Source organism: Semicossyphus pulcher, unplaced genomic scaffold, assembly GCF_022749685.1.
Source record: "Semicossyphus pulcher isolate SPU_LCO1_2020_fin unplaced genomic scaffold, fSemPul1.0.p SCAF_3, whole genome shotgun sequence".
Classification (NCBI taxonomy): domain Eukaryota; kingdom Metazoa; phylum Chordata; class Actinopteri; order Labriformes; family Labridae; genus Semicossyphus; species Semicossyphus pulcher.
In genome coordinates, this window is record NW_027211704.1 from 16,523,423 (window position 1) to 16,542,759 (window position 19,337).

At 41.1% G+C, this 19,337-nt stretch overlaps 2 protein-coding genes across 4 annotated transcripts; one reads left to right on the forward strand and one right to left on the reverse strand.

Moving 5' to 3' along the window:
• The first annotated feature begins 34 nt into the window (after window positions 1-34).
• On the forward strand, window positions 35-15,766 carry pfkfb4b (6-phosphofructo-2-kinase/fructose-2,6-biphosphatase 4b). 3 transcript variants are annotated; one of them, XM_069677748.1, is made up of 14 exons: window positions 35-133; window positions 8,689-8,805; window positions 9,009-9,105; window positions 9,517-9,583; window positions 9,676-9,750; window positions 9,825-9,881; window positions 10,117-10,238; window positions 10,322-10,529; window positions 10,628-10,774; window positions 10,868-10,972; window positions 11,076-11,205; window positions 11,365-11,427; window positions 12,201-12,265; window positions 14,350-15,766. In XM_069677748.1, exons 1-14 carry the CDS (start codon window positions 91-93, stop codon window positions 14,407-14,409), a joined length of 1,356 nt encoding a protein of 451 aa, XP_069533849.1. In that variant the 5' UTR covers window positions 35-90; the 3' UTR covers window positions 14,410-15,766. The 3 variants fall into 3 exon arrangements, with proteins under 3 accessions (XP_069533849.1, XP_069533847.1, XP_069533848.1); XM_069677746.1 differs by lacking the exon at window positions 35-133 and adding an exon at window positions 7,573-7,728; XM_069677747.1 differs by lacking the exons at window positions 35-133; window positions 14,350-15,766 and adding exons at window positions 7,573-7,728; window positions 12,505-14,030.
• A 59-nt stretch (window positions 15,767-15,825) lies between these two features.
• Window positions 15,826-18,683, reverse strand: arpc4 (actin related protein 2/3 complex, subunit 4). Its single transcript, XM_069678323.1, has 6 exons — window positions 18,632-18,683; window positions 17,224-17,342; window positions 16,992-17,103; window positions 16,767-16,862; window positions 16,498-16,668; window positions 15,826-16,354 (listed from the first exon to the last, which is right to left on the reverse strand). The coding sequence occupies exons 1-6, from the start codon at window positions 18,632-18,634 to the stop codon at window positions 16,349-16,351; spliced, it is 507 nt and encodes a 168-aa protein (XP_069534424.1). The 5' UTR covers window positions 18,635-18,683; the 3' UTR covers window positions 15,826-16,348.
• Between the last annotated feature and the right edge of the window lie 654 nt (window positions 18,684-19,337).

Here is a 19,337-nt window from a genome sequence, read left to right on the forward strand (position 1 = left end):
CTCACTCGCTTCATTCATTGCTGCCTGTGAGGCTGTCGGGACTACGCTCCTCACCAGCACGCTGGGACGAAGAGGCTTTTAACCGGGACCATGAGGGGCTCCTGCCGCCCGAGAAACACGCGGGATAGGGCAGGTAGGCTGCAAACTCCCGCTCTGTTCTCACTTTTGTTTTCTTTATATTTTGACACTCTTTTGCTGGTGACATTGTGTGCAGCAGTGAGAGCTACAGAGCAGCTGGGCTAGCGAGCGGATGAAGTAAACAAGTCTGTGTCACGTAGGCACGCTTCAGAGCTGATAGGGGCTTTACATACCGAGGAGAAGACGTACAGGCTGACCTCAAATGTGGGAAACACTGGGTCTTTTCAGGTCTTCATGAATGCTCAGAAATAGTTTGTCACTTTGCAGTTGTTAAATGCTTTGGTAGTAAACGTTAGCACCTTTCAATCTGCTGCTAAGTCTGGCTGCAGCTGCTGGTTAGCTAGCCAGTGAGCTAACTGGTGGGCTGACAGTTGTAAACACTGACTGACTGTTTCTGAAAGGTTTGCAAATATCATGTCACTTATTATGTTTTATCAAATACTCACAAAATATCTGTTTTAGGTTATAGCACCCTTCTGAGTATCTGGTCTGGGGTGTTTTTAGAGCTAGTGTTTGACATGGGATTGCAAAGACTATTCAATGGCAATATAATATGCTGTCTGACCATGCCGTCTGACAGAAGGAGAGGGTACTGATCAGATAGTCATCTCTCTGTGCATGCTTTGGTATCACACTGTAAGGAGTTCCCCATATGGTTTGCACAATCGTAAATACAATCTAAGAGCAGTTTGTTTTCTAAGGAAATAGTAGAGATTATTTTAATTACTATAAAAATGAATTTGTCCACAACATGTGCAGCTGTGCATTGTACAGGCGGAGGGCAGATTTCAGTGTTAATTTGGTTCTAAAAATCCTGATCGGGTGCAGTGTGATCGTGCTCTGAAAACATTTCAATCTTTGATCTTAGGTGTGTTTACTTTTGCAGTTTTTAAACCCAGCCCATTGTGTTCGTCCTGTGTTTGAGGTTCCTCTAAAAATACTTCTCACATTATAAAAGGATCATGTCAATTGCATCTGGAACAATGTTTGTAATACTTTCACCTGTATAATCCAGTGACTCATTTGTTAGAGGAACATGCTATTACATAATGCTGTCAGTCATGTACGTAGCCTGGAGGGTCTGTTTGACATGCTGTCTTGTTGACAAAAGCCATGCCGAGAGGGCAAACTCAAACAAAATCTCTTGTAGACTTTGAATCCTGAGAGAGAGATTCACTTCCCTCTGCGAATGTGGTCACAGCTTGTTTAAAGGTCTGCACCCCGAGCTGGTGTGGCAGATGTACGAGGGATGAACAGAGCTCAGGCTGTGCTGCTGCTGCTGTTAAGTAGGAGATGTGCTCTGCTGGCTGACTGTCTGCCAGAGAGGTGGGGCCTCGCAGAAAAACAGGAAAAACATGCTACAAAGTGATATACTTTCATGCTTGATACTTTGTATTTTGGCCATCTGGGTCAGTGATAAGAGTTGACATGCATTTTAAAACGCCCTGGTGGTATAAATATGTTCTTAAGATGACACTGGCTGTGATAGCATGGAGTTAGCTTCGTCTCCATATTGTAAATATAGCTCATATGTGGTTAGAGCTGCAGACTCAGAGAGAGACAGATGCTTCAGTGTGTGCAGCAGACTCAGCACAGATTATATCCTTACATGCACTCGTCCACGGTGGCTTTATACCCTGCAGGATATTTATCTGCATGCCTGAGAGGCTGCCTCACACGCTGCCAGCTGCAGTAAATCTGCCTCCTCTCGCCCCCTTTTCCACCTTTCTGTTATACTCAATAATCCTTTTTTTTCTGTTTTTATCTCCGTCAGATCCCACCTCCGAAAAAATCACTCCCTCTCATCCTTGCTCACTGACTCGCTCGCTGCAGCTCCCTGCCTCCCGCCCTCCCTCCCTGTGTCTGCTCTCTATCTGGGGGAAAGTTCATCCGCTCACTCAGAATCTCATTATAGGCTTCAGGCAGAGCTGTAGCGAAATGTGTGTGTGTGTGTAGTGTCTATGCGGTACTTGTACGCCTGCGCAGTTTACTCCTCCAGCAGATGTTTGGAATCTGAAGGCATTCAAGTTCAGGATTGTTTTTTTGTTTTGTTGTGCTTTCAAATATAGAAACGTGTATGTGTGTGGAGACATTAATTATGCTTGTTCAGGCTAGGATGAAATAGCCCCCTCTTCTGCCTTGTCGCATGTAACACAACAGAAAGCTTGAGACAGATTTTGAAGTACATTGGATTTAAATTTATGCTGAAAGATTAGTCACAAAATAAGGTAAAAAAAAACATGTTTGATAATCAAGTAATTATTTTATTCATCATCATTTGCGGAGAAAAAAGGCCTAAAAAGCATTGAGAGATTTGCTGGTGAATTTGAATTTGCTCATTTTTGCTGGTTTTCTGTGGCATCTCTATCCTGTGTGTGAGATCTGGGGATAATCTGGGGGTAAAATAACTCAAAATAAGAATTACCGGAATATAAGTTGCAGTCTGTTTGTGGGGTATCCCAGAGGGAAAAGGTTCTCTATAGCGATTTATTAATAAAAACATGTATACAATACAAGCCATGTCGAGTTTGCAATCCTGCTAGCTAGCGGTGCTGTAGCTAGCGGTAGCTTGCAGCCTACGATAACGCTGATTGTTGTGAAGGTGGCAGCTGCAGTGGCGATCATGACAGTGCATGTCGAAGCGTTAGCAACAATCAAGTTAGTTTTCCTCGCTTAAAACATCAAGGGAAACGGTACTGCGACAGGGGCAGCTGTGACTCAGTGGTAGAGTCGGTCGTCTTTCAAACGGAAGGTCGGAGGTTCGATCCCCAGCTCTCTCAGGCTACATGTCGAAGTGTCCTTGGGCAAGACACTGAACCCCAAATTGCTCCCGGTGGCAATGGGTATGAATGTGATATCTGATTGACAGTTGGGCACTTTACGTAGCATCAGTGTATGAATGTGTGTGTGAATGGGTGAATGTGACATGTAGTGTAAAAGCACCTTTGAGTGGTCGCAAAGACTAGAAAAGCGCTATATAAGTACAGTCCATTTACCATTTACCATTACCATTTACCATATTGTAAATAGGAGTTGTGTAGCGGCTCGGACTCAGAAACAGTTTAATGCGGGGATGTGACGTCGCTATTTAACAATATGGCGGATAGCCATCGTCTGGGTTTTATACTGGTATATTAGTGGCACCGGTATATAGGACACAGCCCACTTTTTAGATGAAAATTTTTTTATTAAAAGTGCATCTTATACACCAAATTTTATGGTATTATTTTTTCTCTACCTTAGAAGCAGCTCTTTATACCTACAGAGAGAGCGAGGCTTGTGCCTAGAGTCCACCATGTTTCTACAGTAGCCCAGTATAGGCAGGACGAAGGCTGGCTCTAAAGCGGGCCTTTGGAGTTTTTTGCGATTACCTCAATCCTCCTACCTGGAGAAAGTGGTTATGAGTTGGTTGCAATCTGCAACCTCGATGCAAAATTCCACATAATCCTTCAAATTTGACGTGGAAGAACTTGAGTGGCCTGCACAGAATCCAAACCTCGGTCAGCCCCATCCAACACCTTTTGGGTGAACAGACTGCGGGCCGGGCCTTAATGCCAAACATCAGTGTGGAAATCCAAATCCCTGCAGTCAGATACCAAAATCCTGCATTAAACCTTCTCAGAAGTGGAAGCTGTTGTTTGTCTGTTTGACCCCGTTTGACCCTCTGGTCAGCAGAAACCAGAATTGTGAGCTCCTCAAGTCTTTTAAATTGGCCATATATTTTGAATGCATATTCTCATATTTTGCATGGGAGTTTATTGTTCACAGTGCAAAAGTGAAAACTGCATAATTCCAGAATGACATTTTTAAAAAGGTCGCCTCTGAAATGGGCCGTTCAGAACAGCTGCAGGTTTCTACGTAGAACCTTGCTTTGGCTAGAATCGTCATTCACCGTCGTTCAGCTCAGGCTGTCCTCTTGCACTAGCTTGTAGTCAAGATTTCAGCTCACTATTCTGATACATCCTGGCGATTCTGGCTCATACATATAAGGCCGAATACCCGATCCTAGAGCAGCCATGTTTTCTACAGCTTTGGAGTGACAGTGCAGTGTGGGGCTATGCGGTCACTCCAAATGCTGTGAACCAATCCTGGCTATATATATATAAATTCAAATGTGTATACAATTTTTAAAACGAGACAAACTTTACCAACATGATTGAAAAAAAACGTAGAATAATAGAACATTGCTTGTATAGCTAAAATATGTACTCTTTAAACACCTAAATGTGCTTTAGCCTAAATCTAAATTAGATTATAGACTACACATTATGTTTAATTGTTCCTCTGTTACCTGCACAGCTACAAAGCAACAAATTCTAATGGATACATCAATGCGACTTCTAGGGCAGTTAATATATAACTTAGTTAATACAAGAGAGACAGTGTAAATACTGCTTCATTACTGCGAATCACATCTACAAATGCTGTCACCGGTCAGAATTGATCAGTTATGAAAGATCTATGGCAGGGCAGCATTTCAAACTCATGACACAAACATATGACACGTTAGAACGGATAAAAAAGGAGACTTACGTGCAGGGTGGTTAATAAATGTTGAAGTATTGGCACTCAGCCTGATATAACAACTTTTGAGCAGTGTTTCAAAGGTTAAGATACATTATCAAAATGTTGGTGTAATTGTGGTGTAGAGGTTTAAAGTTTAAACTCTGCAGCTGAAGGATCCTGTGACTTTTAAATGGCAAGGCAGGTTTATTTATAAAGCACCATTCGTACATTCATACGCAGAGCATTAAAAACATTAAAAGAAAAGCAAAGCAAAATATAGCATTAAAATATTAAACCGGTGCGGTCAGAACAAGGCAACAGTATACTGAATTATAGTTCCCTGACTCCTACTGCTGCAATATTCGATCTTCCGTTATATTTAAATGATAGCAAATCGATTAAAATCTAAGATAAATTATAAATGATTAAATATTGATTATAAAGGTAATAGATTAAAATATAGATCAATTAAAATAATTCATTAATATTAATTAAAATAGCAGAAGTGCAGACAAGGGGTGCATCGTTTGAATAATTCATCCATTAGAGAGTAAAGTAAGCAGTTTTTAGCTTTGACTTGAAGGTTGTCAGAGTCGGGGCTTGTCTAACATCATCTGGGAGATTATTCCAGGTCTGTGCTGCATAATAACAAAACGCTGCTTCACCGTGTTTTGTTCTAACTCTTGGGATGACCAGTAGGCCAGCCACAGATGTTCTCAGAGTCCTGGATGGTTCATATATCACACGCATATCAGAGAAATGAAGGCGTGTATGATATTGGATTTATTTGTGTTTATTGTATGTTTACATTTGTTTTGTTTTTCACTGTCTCACATGTTGTCAGCGTAGATTAGGGTGGATTATAGTTGGAAGCTGTGAAGTGTAGTGTCTTGCTGATGGGATTAGTCCTGTTGACATGCTGACAGCAGCGCCCGGCCGCTGACCCCAGGGAGTGTTAACTGTCACAGTAGATGCTTAATGATAACACAGCTGTCATCATGGTACATCTTCAATGGACTGTCCACTTCACTCAATTTCAAACTTGTGTCCTGTTCTGATGAGCACACAGTGCCACCTGGTGTCATAACTCTGACACTACATTAAGTCTCAGAAATATTCCCCCACCATGAAGGCATCCCAAGTTCACTGCAAGTCAGGATGTTGATACTTGCTTTGATTCAGTCTTTACTTGACGTGAAAAGTGAACCACTTGTGTATATAGATAGCTGCTGAGGAGTGTGTTTGTGTGGCTGCTGGACTAAACACTGCTGTGGTCAGCATTTTAGCACATATTTTGGTTTCACATTGCTGAAAAGAGGAAAAAACAAATTCAACCTGAAGCATTTTTGCTGCACCCTAAATGATTCACCAAATTACCAGTTAATCTGCAGAGTGTTATTTCACAACCGTTTTAGTAACAGGTGAACTAAGACATTTATTAAGCAGAAACACCCTAATTAAGCCTCCCATGGAAAGATCTGCCGCTTTATGCAGCTTTGTTTTGAGGACTTTGACTTTGTCAGACAAAAACACGGAATATCATAAGGCCACATTCGGCTCTGGAAAGTTGTTGATGCAACAATCAGTTATTATCATTTTGGATTAGTCTACAGATTATTTTCTAGACTCTGTCAGAACAATTAATGGTCAGAAAAATATTAAGCAGATTAATTGATGATGAAAAAAATCATTTCTTGTTTTTTTTATATAATAACAACACATGTATCAGTTTTCTTATTTGGCTTACTTATTTGAAAATGATAATAATAATGATAAAAATGAATTTAATGATAATAATAGGCTAATTGTAAGAAGAAGAAGTGGTGTTACTTTTTCCAACTATAATAGCGGCTGATTGAAATCCGTCGTTTGCAAAATGTTTACATTTTCACAATCAGGATATCCGGCAGTGTCTTTGTGTGTATAGTTGTTGCTGACTTTTACCACACACTGTCTGTGTGATGGACATGGTGGGGCTCGTGGCTCGGTCATGTAAAACACGGGGCTTCAATATTTTTCGTGATGATGTTTATCTGAGCTCCCAGCAGTCAGCACGCCCTCCGTACCCCAGACCTGCCTCTCCTATTGGCTGCCGTAACTCTCATCTCTTCTCTGATTGGCTGAGCCCTCAGTTGCATTCACTGCCCATGTGTGCTGCATGTGTACGGCCCAACGCTTGTTTTTGTTCCAACATCTGCTTTTCCGGCTTCTCTTGCGCTCTCGTTGGAGCATTACGGTATCAGTGAAAACAAAGCTGTTTTCTTAGAAAGGAGGTTTTGGATGGCGTATAGTCTGGAAATATTTGTGAGAGGCTTTCGAGGAAATGTTTTTAACACATTTACAAAACAAAAAGATTGGTCAGATGAATAAAACAACACTAACAAAACTGCACACATAGGCTATCTTTCTATGAATAATGGGGCATTTGTTTGAGTAATGGTTGAAGAAAAATACTCTTTATGTATTAGGCTACTTGTGTGTATATATATATGTGTATAACATTTCAGATTTGACCCAGGAAGCTAGTGCCTAGGCCTTCAGTTGGGATTTTTTGTGATTGTTTGATTTTGACATGATTTTTCTATCGGTCTTTTAGGTGAATATGACTACCTTTTATCATCACTTACACACTTCCTTTGTCTGTCTGAAAGTAGCCTGTTAATTCATTTGTGTGTTTAAAAATTAAATAGGAAATAAGTCTGTCCACCACTGGATAAGTAATTGAAAATGCCAAGAGAGGTGAAATAACGAGGCTCATGCTGGCTAAGCAAAGTCACATCCTGTATCTACCTCCTTGTTTTGCTCCCGCACGCGCTGGTGCGCGCTGTCTCCAGTCGTTACGGTAAAAAGAAACTGGTGTTTCTCAGCTGATAAGTGACATCCATCCCCCCTGCAGAATCAGTCTGCCACAGATAGAGCCCACCGCCTGAGTCTCTTAATTAGGGAGTAACGTCAATGATCCCACATCCAGGATGTTAGACAACGATGAGATCAGGTTGGAGACTTCCCCGCGGGAGCTCAAGCAGAACCCGCTGAAGAAGATCTGGATGCCGTGCAGGAACGGGCACATCGCTCAGAGACGGGGTAAGATGCAGCTGACCGGCACAGGATGTGACTGGGAGGTGATGCGGGGCATCTCCCGGTATGCTCTGTTTTAAGAATGTATCTCATTTGTTATTTCAGGCACATTTTCTTGGTCCCAGTCTGTGGATTTACAGATATCCGTTATGTGGCATGTAAACGCGGTTGTTTTAGATGTTGCGCACTAATTAAGTGCATCCTTATCATTTGGTGCTTATCAGTGTTGCGTCATGCTCAACCTATCTGGTGTATCTCCCCTCCTAATTTAACGTGCATGGAGGTAAATCTGAATCGATCATGGGGAAATAATTGCAAGCTCGTGGAGATAAACTTATGAGAAACGCATGATCCGACAGCATCCTACTACCTAGCAGAACCAGCACTCCCAGCCGACATGTCTGATGCTGTTAGCCATTCAGTCTGGATGTGAGAGTGAGCAGCTGGTCTGGCTGTCTGTGCTGGTTTTTGCTGAGTCAAGCTCTGCCCTCTTCAGAGCTGTTTTCTTTAAAAACAGACTGCAGCTGGATCACTGCTGCATCTTTCGCCTCTAATCATTGTGAGCCTGATACACAATACTCCCTGCAGGTGTGTCTTTAGACATCAGTCCAGAACCCCATGTCTGATGTGTGTGACGTCTCAGGAGGGTCTCTGGACTGTGACTAATACATTTTTTTTAATTTGGAAATAATTTGTGTTTGTAGTATCTATTATTTGTATGCTTTTGTTTTTGATATCCACGAATAAAGCCACAAAGAGGTGTATTATTTTATAAGAAAAAAGTACTATTAAATATCTTTAGCTTTCAGTCAGTTCACTGTTTTAGGTGTGGATGATATTTGCTCTCTTGATCTCTAGTCGGATTTTTTGTTATGTGTCACTATCACAGACTGAGCTGAATGTGTGTAATAAGTTAAACTCATTAAAGTCTCTCCCTCTCTCTCCCTCTCTCCCTCTCTCTCTCAGTGTGTATGACAAACTGCCCGACCGTCATTGTGACTGTTGGACTTCCAGCCCGAGGGAAGACCTACATCTCAAAGAAGCTGACGCGCTACTTAAACTGGATAGGTGTGCCAACCAAAGGTAACGGCCACACCCCCGTCACACACTCACAAATATTTAATAATCAAATATTTAATCGGAGCATAGCAGGAATACAAACAAGACAAGAATAAAACCACAAAAATGGACTCAGCATATTCTAGATAATAACAATGACTACGAGCAGATCAGGTTACAAATGCATCCCAAAAGCCTAATTACAAATTTTTTTTAATGTGTTGCAGAGTTCAATGTCGGCCAGTATCGCAGGGAGTGTCTGAAGATCTACAAGTCCTTTGAATTCTTCCGTCCAGATAATGAAGAAGGCTTAAAAATCAGGCGGTAAGTCGACACTGACTTCACTGTCTGACGGCCAAACCACAAGCGATGACTCTGCAGGTTTTTAGTCCACCACTGATAAGAACTCTTGCTCAGAGAAATGAGGAGCTCAGCTGTGACATCACCTGCTGAGGAGATCAGTTTGAATAAACACCTGCAGTTTGCCTCTTTGTTGCACACGGGCGACCATCGAGATATTCACATTACTCACAGAATAATGTAAATCTGTTTGCAATATATGAAAAATGAATGACATATCTGTGCATGAGACAGTCTTTAGGGTTTACATTAATTTAAACAACTCATGAAAACACCAGTGAATATTAAGGGAACTGTCCAAATTGCCGATGTAAGCAAATGCTATGTTACATATGCTGTGAGTGTACTCACTCTGTGCTTGCTGTCCTTCAACAGTCAGTGCGCCACGTCAGCACTTAACGATGTCCGACAGTACCTGAGTGTCGAAGGAGGACAGGTGGCGGTGAGTCTGACGTGCTGTGCCTCAGTTCTCAATGACATATGATCATAACATCAGTGCATATCATAAGGAGCATTTTCTTCCTGCTGTTTCAGGTGTTTGATGCCACAAATACGACGAGAGAAAGAAGAGGGACCATCGTAAAGTTCGCTGAGCAGAATGGGTACAAGGTACGTTAGGCAAGGGACGGTACAAATTCAACCTCGACTTGACATCAAAGTTAATTGTATGCTTGTCAATCCAGGTGTTTTTTGTGGAGTGTGTGTGTGAGGACCCAGACGTCATTGCACAAAATATAGTGGTAAGCTTCACCTCTTTCTCCATTTAAAGACATTGAAAACAGGGAAACAACGAGATGTTGATGAGATGTTCTGAGACATTTTAGTCCAATTCAATGAGCATTGTACTTGAAAGTTTAGCAATATAAAGACTTTATCAGAATCTATCTGGTTTAGATTTAAACAAACGAAGTGTCAGACATCCAGCTTCCTCTTCCCTCCGCTCACATCCTCTCTCTGTGTTTCCTCTCTTTGTAGCAAGTGAAGTTGGGCAGCCCAGACTACATCCACTGCGACACAGAGGAGGCCATTGAGGACTTCATGAAGAGGATCAAGTGTTACGAGTCGTCCTACCAGCCTCTGGACGAGGTTCTGGACAGGTGACGATACAGAACAATAAGTGAAATCAGATTAAACCGCCTCCTCGAGATGTCAGATGGTTAACTGTACTCTCTTGCTGCAGGGATCTGTCCTACATAAAGATCATGGATGTTGGCCGACGTTACATGGTGAACCACGTCATGGACCACATCCAGAGCAGAATCGTCTACTACCTGATGAACATCCACATCACACCGCGCTCCATCTACCTGTGCCGCCACGGGGAGAGCGACCTCAACATCAAGGGACGCATCGGAGGAGACTCCGGCTTGTCTGCAAGAGGAAAAGAGGTGTGTGCACAGGGAATCCGCTGTGACTGTAAGTGTTGTTTAAAAGTTTTTAAAGGATGGATTTTAAGAAATCTTTCTCATCATTCTCCACCTTCTAGTTTGCCAGAAGTCTGAGGAAGTTCATCCAGGACCAGAACATCAAAGGTCTGAAAGTGTGGACCAGCCAGATGAAGAGGACGATCCAGACGGCTGAGAGCCTCGGGGTCCCGTACGAGCAGTGGAAGTCTCTCAACGAAATCGACGCTGTATGTTGATTCTCACATTCAGCCAGATAAATACCTTTTAAAAGGACTTATTGTTATTCAATGAAAACATGCCTTTCTCCCCTCTTCACAAAGGGTGTGTGTGAGGAAATGATGTACGAGGAGATCCAGGAGCACTACCCTCAGGAGTTTGCACTAAGAGACCAGGACAAGTACCGCTACCGCTATCCTAAAGGAGAGGTGAGAGCCTGACTCCTGTAACCGACTTATTCTTCTTCTTCTGTAAGAGGTGATTGATTTGGGTGCTTCCCGTGTTTTTGACTCGTCTGTGATTCTCCGTCAGTCTTATGAAGACCTGGTGCAGCGACTGGAGCCTGTGATCATGGAGCTGGAGAGGCAGGAGAACATCCTGGTGGTTTGTCACCAGGCCGTCATGCGCTGTCTTCTTGCATATTTCCTGGACAAAACTGCAGGTATGAAGAACATTTTTGAAGTGTATGAACATTTTCAGATTATTTTCCCAATTTTTTTACGAAAGGAAGTCTTTATGTTCCATTTGCAGCCTTAAATGAAAACAAGCTGCCTTTACCCTGAAACTGAGGTTTTATAACTTGCTGTCTCTGCCTCCACAGATGAGTTGCCTTACCTAAAGTGCGCTTTGCACACTGTGTTGAAGTTGACCCCCATGGCCTATGGTGAGCAATATTCATGATTTATATTTACAATAATTATTTTTCCACTTTAAGTTAAACAAATTGCTAGAGATAGACCGATATGGTTTTTTCAGGACCGATACCGATTATTAGTAGTCAAGGAGGCCAATAACCGATATTTGGAGCCGATATTCATTTGCAGTAAAAGTGAAAATATTGGCGTCAAAATTTTGAATAATACAAACTCCAACACTTAACTTTGTTTAAATGCCTTTTAAGCATATGTTTATTAAACAAACAAACAAAAAGCGCGGGGAGTTCCCAGGGTCAGCAGCATCTCTTATAAAGTTAACTGAAAATTTAAATAAATAAATAAATAACTTCCTGAAGTTTTATTAAGTAAATAAAACAAAGTTAAATAACATTTGCAAAGAAATGAACTTTTTCTCCTCTCCGCCGTGTGTGTGAGCACTCTGCATGCACAGCTTTCACTGCTGATTGGCTGTTACCCGTGCCATGGCTCTGCGTGTAACCAATCAGTGCTGTGGGTGGGACAATGCTGGAGACAGAGTAGTGACTTCAGACAGAGAGGGCTGCATCAGAGCCAAAATAACCCAGTTTTAAATTGATCTCTTATCGGCCGTCGGATTAATAAAAAAAGGCCGATGCCGATATGCGTCAAAATGCCGAATATCGGCCCGACCGATAATCGGTCTATCCCTACAAATTGCATTATTTTTTTGTAGTATTTTTGTCCTAAACATATAAAGACACCTGCCTGTCTTATTTTAATAATCCGTTTTGCTCTTCCTCAGGATGTAAAGTGGAGTCTGTGTATTTAGGCGTGGACTCTGTGAACACGCACAGAGACAGACCGGAGGTAGGTATCACAGGCAGCACACAGAAACGTCTCTCAGCAGGCGACATAGACAACTTGAACCTACATGAGGGGTGATTCACCTCGCTGCGTTCTTTATCCGACCAGGAGGATGTCCCTCAGTAAACTCTTAACCTGTAAAAGATGTGTGTGTGTTGAGTTCTGGAGAGGCACACTGTGTCGTCCAGCGTACTTAGGTCTAGCCTTCGATGTTGACCCGCCTGTCTCTTCTTGCTGCACAGAGAATGTAAATCTTTCACACGCGGCAGAGGGAACCGCGTTCAGTCTCCATCCACCTGTGATCCCTGACAGCTACCAAGACAACTGTGACGTCACTTTGTGTTTACACTCCTACCTCCATCCTGTCAGCATCACGTCTGACTGTTTCTCTGATCATTTCTGTCTCTCAGTGGGAGCAGAAATAGGCCGTGTCATGCTGTTTTTTTTACTCTCAGGTCTTTTCCCACAGTGACTCTGAGAGCTCAACATGGTGCAGTTTAAGAAAATGCATACAAAGAGATGAAAACACAAGCAGATCATGAATTGACAGCAAATATGAAGCATTTAGAAAAATGCTGCAAAGTGAGAAACTCAACCGAATACAGGAATGCTGCGAGTCGCACAGAACACAGAAAACAGCTTTTTGTTTGTTTAAACTTTAATTGCATGATTCAGAATTGAATCAGTAAGTTGGTAATCAGCAAAACGCTGAGGCTAGTTTGGCAGCAAATAATGTCTGAGCCATGCAAGCCTCAACAACGGCACAAAGTAACACGTCCTCAGGGTGTTCATCACTTCTCATTCGTCTCCTGGAAACTTCTGTTGGTCCTTCTGTGTTCTGTGCGACTTTCAGCATTTCTGTACGTGGTTTTGTGTCGCCACTTTGCAGCAGCTTTTTTATGTTTATAGCTGCTGTGCATACGTTTTCAAATTAATTTGAACATCACATAAGTGAAGATGTTTCCTCTGTTTGCTTGTGTCGTTACTATTTTCATGTGTTTTCTTAAGTTGCAGTGCGAGCAGGACAACATATTTTCCTCATTTTTAAACCTTTTGTAAGAACTACATGACTGGAGTCTGTGTGTGTGTGTGCGAGTGTGTGTGTGTGTGTGTGTGCGCGTGTGTTTGTGTGTGCGTGTGTGTGTGTGTGTTAGAATAAATATGATACTGACTGAACAAGAAGAAGCACATTAAACATTTATATTGTTTTTGAAACTGCCTTTAAACACCATGTAGAATTAAACATTTGCATTGTTTTTTAATGAATGTTGTGTTTTGTATCACGTATTAACTGTTTTTTTACGTGTGTATACATTTGTGCTGCATGTGAATCGAACAAGATAATCACTCCAGTATTTTTTTAAGCTAACCTTTTTCTCTAAACCTGTTTCCTGTTTAAATGTGAATGATTAAATCTGCAACGCCCAGCAGAACTGGAACAATCACCAGATCCTCCTTTGATTCAAGATGTGCACTGTTTATTGAAGGATCATCATCATGCCTAAATTATTTAACCTTATGTAACTGTTTTGTTATATTCTTTGTGTTTGCCAAGGTTTACTTATTGTGAATATAAAAGTCAATATTAAAAAAAAAATCATTCTTTCTCCTGTTAATTTCTTCTGGTGAAAATACCCAGTGATCGGTTATGATATCAAAGCTGCTCTGCGTTTATTGACTATTACATGTTAATAAGTTAAGTCCTCTATACTCCCACATGTCAGAACACTTAATGATTTGTTTCAGTAAAGCATTAAGTAATGTTTGAATAGTTACCTATGCAGCAAAATGTTTACTTCAAAAGTTCAATGTTTGAAGTATTTCTGAAGCATGTTTTAATGCCTTTAGAAATCGACCTTCAATATTTGTATTTTGTTGAGATAAAATCTGTTGAAAAAACATGGAAACATTTCTGTAAGATCCATTCATACTCTGTTAATACCAGAAGAAAGCATTAACTCTGATTCGACTATTTTACAGTGATGGAGATATTAATATTGAGGGATTGTTCAATAAACAACAGTTAATGTGTAATGGTCAGATAAGTGAAACTGGATATTAACTCGGCCCTCTCGTCCCTGTTTCAGAATGTGAACGTGCAGCGCACCACAGAAGACGCTCTGCTAACAGTCCCAGCTCACTTCTGATTTCCTGCACTTCCTGTTCCAGCCAAGACCTCGTCCGACTTTCAGTCCGGACCCTAAAACAGCATTATGGGAAAACGGTGCTGTCCAATTCACTGGTCCAGAGAATTGAGTATTTTCCCAGACTCTTACTGTAAAGCACTTTCACTAAATGTAATCCATTTTTATACGCGTGTTCTGCTGTGATCTTTACTGTGCTGCTTCTGTAGATCGAGGAACATGCCAATTTTTTATTTGTGTGTGTCTACTGTTCATGTTGCAATTATCCCCTAATATCACCTACTGTATATTACAGTGTGCACTGTGTATACTGCCATGTGCTTCCGGTGTTTCTGAAGATGTTTTTATTGTATAAAAGTGTGACGATAACCCCCAGAAAACTGTGATTAGACTGTAACTACTTCTGTTCAAATGCTCTTAATCAGTCTTTAATGCCTGACTGTACATTTTAAAAGACAAAACTCAACATCTGTTTTTTTTTTTAACTGGTTTTCTTTGCTTCTTTGTCGCTTTGTGTATCTTCTCTGATAAACAAAGGTGAAGATGAATCTTAAACATTCCAGAGGTGAAGAGCAAACTCTGACACCACAAATGATGCAAACAGGCAGCATGCATCGCACATGCAGCAGATCATTTTTCTCCGAGATGTAGCTCATGTCGGGCTGCACGGTGGTGCAGTGGTAAGCGCTGTTGCCTCACAGCTAGAAGGTCACCGGTTCAATCCCCGGTTTGGGAAAGGTGGGCCCCTCTGTGTGGAGTTTGCATGTTCTCCTCGTGAATGCGTGGGTCCGGCTTCCTCCCACAGTCTAAAGACATGCTTGTAAGGTTAATTGGTGACTCTAAATTGCCCATAGGTGTGGGTGTGAGTGCGCAAGGTTGTCTGTCTCTATGTTTCAGCCCTGTGTTTAACTGGCGACCAGTCCAGGGTGTACCCCGCCGTTCACCCAATGGCAGCTGGGATAGGCTCCAGCCCCCCGCGACCCTGCGATAAGCGGTATAGATAGTGGATGGATGTAGCTCATGTCCTTTAAACCAAAATCTTGAGATGAGGCCCTTTTCTACGCAATCATGATGGTAGAACCAAACAAAGGTCTGGAGATGTGTGAAATGCTGTGACAAATCAAGGCAGCGTTTGATTCCTGATCATTTAAATGCCTGAGAGTTTAACAGTACTGTGAAAACTGTCCCGCATGTTTGTTTGATGTGAGTTTAGTGTGCAAATCAACATGTATTATATGATGTCTTTTTTTCTGATGTGATATGATGCGTTTTATATTGTATATAACTGTACTAGAAAAAAAAGAAGATTCCAAATGCCTTGTTTGTGTCCAGCTGTCAAAATCTCAATAAACACTCGACGTGTGGAGTAAAGACAGAGCCGCTGCTTGTGCTTCATGACAGATGAAGAAAACACTAAAATACAAAGGATAATATTTTTATTTATCTTCACAAGTATAACAAGCCAGCATGTATATGTATTCTCATTATTTCCATTTACAATAGGGTTCACTCTGTGTACTTAGACAGGAAACATGCACCAATTGATTGCCCTCCTGGTTTCAGATCTGTCATAACAAAAATTAAATGTGCATATATTATATATTAAAAAAACATTTAAATAAGTTTAAAATTCCATATAACCCTGTGCTCGTTATTATTGATAACAAATATGTTTTAATAGGACCCGCCCTGCCTTCTTCTGATGCTCTGAAGGCAAAGGTTAAAGTGTGGTGTGAACACGTATTATGTACAAACATCAATGCTATTGAGCAAAGGGGAATTTAAGTTTAAAGGGTGAAACCCCATTGGCCTGCGCGTCTAATCTTTCTCAGCTTCTCTTGGCCGATCACATTTCGCCTCCTCCCTGCGCTATGATGTGAGCGCTCCACAGCGACGGCCAAGATCGCAAAGGGAATGTTTTCCTGGGTGTTTTTTTTCCAAATCAGAACTGCAAGAGTAAAAGAAAAACAATGTCTAAGCTACAGTAAAACATTACATGTATATTTCTCCTTATAACAGGCTAATATGACTTTAAACTGCATAATAAATAACTGAACCAACATCCTGGTACAGTAGAGAACTATAACTCACATTTTTGAGGAACTCCTCGGCGACAATTCGAGCCCTGGCGTTGACAGACAGCTTCATTTCACTGATCTCTTTGTCAATTTCCTCCATGAAATGAATGACAAAGTCCACCAGTTTGTGTTTGTACATCTGCTCTGTGTGGAAGTTGGTGATGAGGAAGCTGATGTCGTAGCCCTGAAAAAATGAGGAGTTATCCAAACCGTAATAACTCGCACTAACATCTATAAAAGTTACTACTCTATATGTATTCTACATTTTTAACGGCCACATACCTCCACAGGTTTCCTCCTGAGGATGAAGAAGTTCTCTGCTCTCATCATCATGAAGCGCATGAACTTATGGCACAGAATCTTCTCAATCTCGTCTGCCTGCAGCAACAGGTTATTTAACAGGTATAGGATTACAAATACGGTTCTGATCATTCCAATGATCACTAATTGTTGAGCCATCATCTGTTTGTATCAGGGTCAAAGCATAAGGACAGCAGCCTGACTGACCTGCTTGACAGCGATGCTGACTCTGACAGAGTTGATGGAGCCCTCGATCAGAACCTTCTCCTTGTCGTTACGGCTGATGATCACAGGCTGGAGGAGCAACTCTTTACTGCTCCTATAGTGGGAACAACACACATCAGTCCACAGACATGAAGAGGCGAAACTCGGATTTCATGCATTGCTTGGTTTTAAAATCGCTCCACAGTCACACTCAAAGTTGCGATTACAGACTCACCGTACTTCGACCTCCGGCTTGTTGTGTCTCTCCACCACTTGCGAGGAGAAATTCTCCAGGCAGAGGGCGGCCTGCAGAGTTGCACGCACTGCATTTAGATAAGGGCGCAAAGTTGCCGTCTGAGGAAGGAAAGTGAAAAAGAGTCTTCACATGAAGCTGCTTCTGCATGTGACACAAATAGCATTTCATCCTAATGAGCCTGGGCTCTATTATGCCAGAGCAATGTTCTTGACATAAAACAATGCTTAGATTACTCTTAACGTTTTAGAATGTTCTATATATGGCGCTTTCACAGCCTTGTCAAAGTCCACAACCCAAGTTTTGCTTTGGGTATCACTGCAGCTGCAGCCCTTCTGACCTAAGGATGCCTGCTGCCTCAGGAGACCCCTTTGGGAACAAGCCATGACTGTCTGATACACAATTCCTAGCAGCTGCCTCCTGGAGAGAGGCTTTGACGCTCACTCAGATCCTACATACTTATTCAGGATTTGTTCAGCGTAGAGGTAAACCTGCTCGACCTCATGCACTAACTCTGGTTCCTTTGCCAGCAGAAAAGTGTTGTTCCAAACCTTTGAACAACTCAATCAAACGTTTCTGACATATGGTTATTTAGAAAATATATGTAAGATGATCTACTTTGGTCTTATTCTTTATAAAATATCATCATACATACTGTCCTCAAACATTAATTAATGACAGTCATATGCTGTCCACATGCTGATCTTGAAAAAAGTAGTGACACATTTTATCAAAACAAATATTTCAAGCTTTAGAAACATGCGAATCCACCACATTACATTCCGATCTATCAAAATCAACATCAGCTGATGAACAGCTGGCACAAGCAAAAGACTCAGCAATTCACCGAGCATTGGTTTTGAGAATGACAGTAACATTGGTGGACAAACAGTAAATCTAACAATACGATTATTTCAAAGCTGATGAACGAAGTAGCTTCAAAAGATGAAACTGCAACTCAACATCAGCGGGAGAAGTTAAAACTAACTCGGCTGGTACCAGTGACAGCTAGCTAGTTCACCAGATGTTTCCTCTTTTGTTCATCACTGTACATTTTAACTTTTTTGGCAATTAAGTGCTACGACAAACCTCACAATAATGATAATAATAATTTTATACATATATTATCTAGGTCCACCATCTGTATTCATTGTAAGCGAAATTCTACTATCTCGAATGATTGTCTCTTCGCTAACGTTAGCCTGTTAGCTAACTAGCTACCTGCTAAGCTAGTCAAAATAAGACTAGAAGACAACCAAGCTGCGCTTTCCTAAAGGATGCAGTGCAAGGCGAAAATTAGAAATGATTCAATATCTATTAAGTGTCATAACGATAAATGAAAGTGATAAACTGCGTTGGTTTATCTTGACAAATGCCAAATTTCTCTTACCATTTCTCTGTAAGATGAGCGGCGGATAAAGGCGGAAGTAGCTCCACTTGTCAGTGAACATACCGGAACTCAACTCTGCCTCCGCTTCTTCTGGTGACAACAAGTTGAGGAACAAAAAATAAATAAATAAACCAGTTGAGGAACAGCTATCAAAAGGAGAAATTAGATTTTTACACTTTCAATTAAGCTATTTAAGCTCTAAATAAAACGAAAATATAAGTAATTCTAGCAATACTATAACGAAACACACAAACCCTGGAGAGTTCCCAATTTCCCTCTTTTTTCTCCAGACACAATAACAAGATCTTTGGGGACAAAAATGTTCAATCACTTTCTTCTTGGTACTAAAATCAACATTTGGTTAAATGCATATTCTATTTCTGTGTCTTGCCCATAGTCCTATAAAAAAGTAAGGAAGTAAGTGGCTTTCAAAAAGTTTTCATAGAGTATTTCTGAACTTCAGTTCACCCAAATTACTTTGCTCTATTGTAAGCATGACATAAAATTATATTTCAGGGCTACACCATGAGAGGAACAGAGGTCTACTAATATTTTTGGCAATTATTCCAAGGTTACACACACTTATTCTATTTACGGACGTCTCTTATATGTTATAGATTAAATATCTTAAATATAACTGTGTAATTACAGTAAAACTTAGGGATGTTGAAAATCCTTTTAAATCTAAAACAGCATTAATCCGTAA

Coding starts and splice junctions, on each gene's coding strand:
- pfkfb4b (XM_069677746.1), top strand. CDS start 7,617: ATGTTAGACAACGATGAGATCAGGTTGGAGACTTCCCCGCGGGAGCTC. Junction 9,106..9,516: donor GAAGGCTTAAAAATCAGGCG/GTAAGTCGACAC, acceptor GTCCTTCAACAG/TCAGTGCGCCACGTCAGCAC. Junction 9,882..10,116: donor TCATTGCACAAAATATAGTG/GTAAGCTTCACC, acceptor CTCTCTTTGTAG/CAAGTGAAGTTGGGCAGCCC.
- arpc4 (XM_069678323.1), bottom strand. Junction 17,104..17,223: donor AAGCCGGAGGTCGAAGTACG/GTGAGTCTGTAA, acceptor TTCCCACTATAG/GAGCAGTAAAGAGTTGCTCC. Junction 16,863..16,991: donor TCAGCATCGCTGTCAAGCAG/GTCAGTCAGGCT, acceptor CTGTTGCTGCAG/GCAGACGAGATTGAGAAGAT.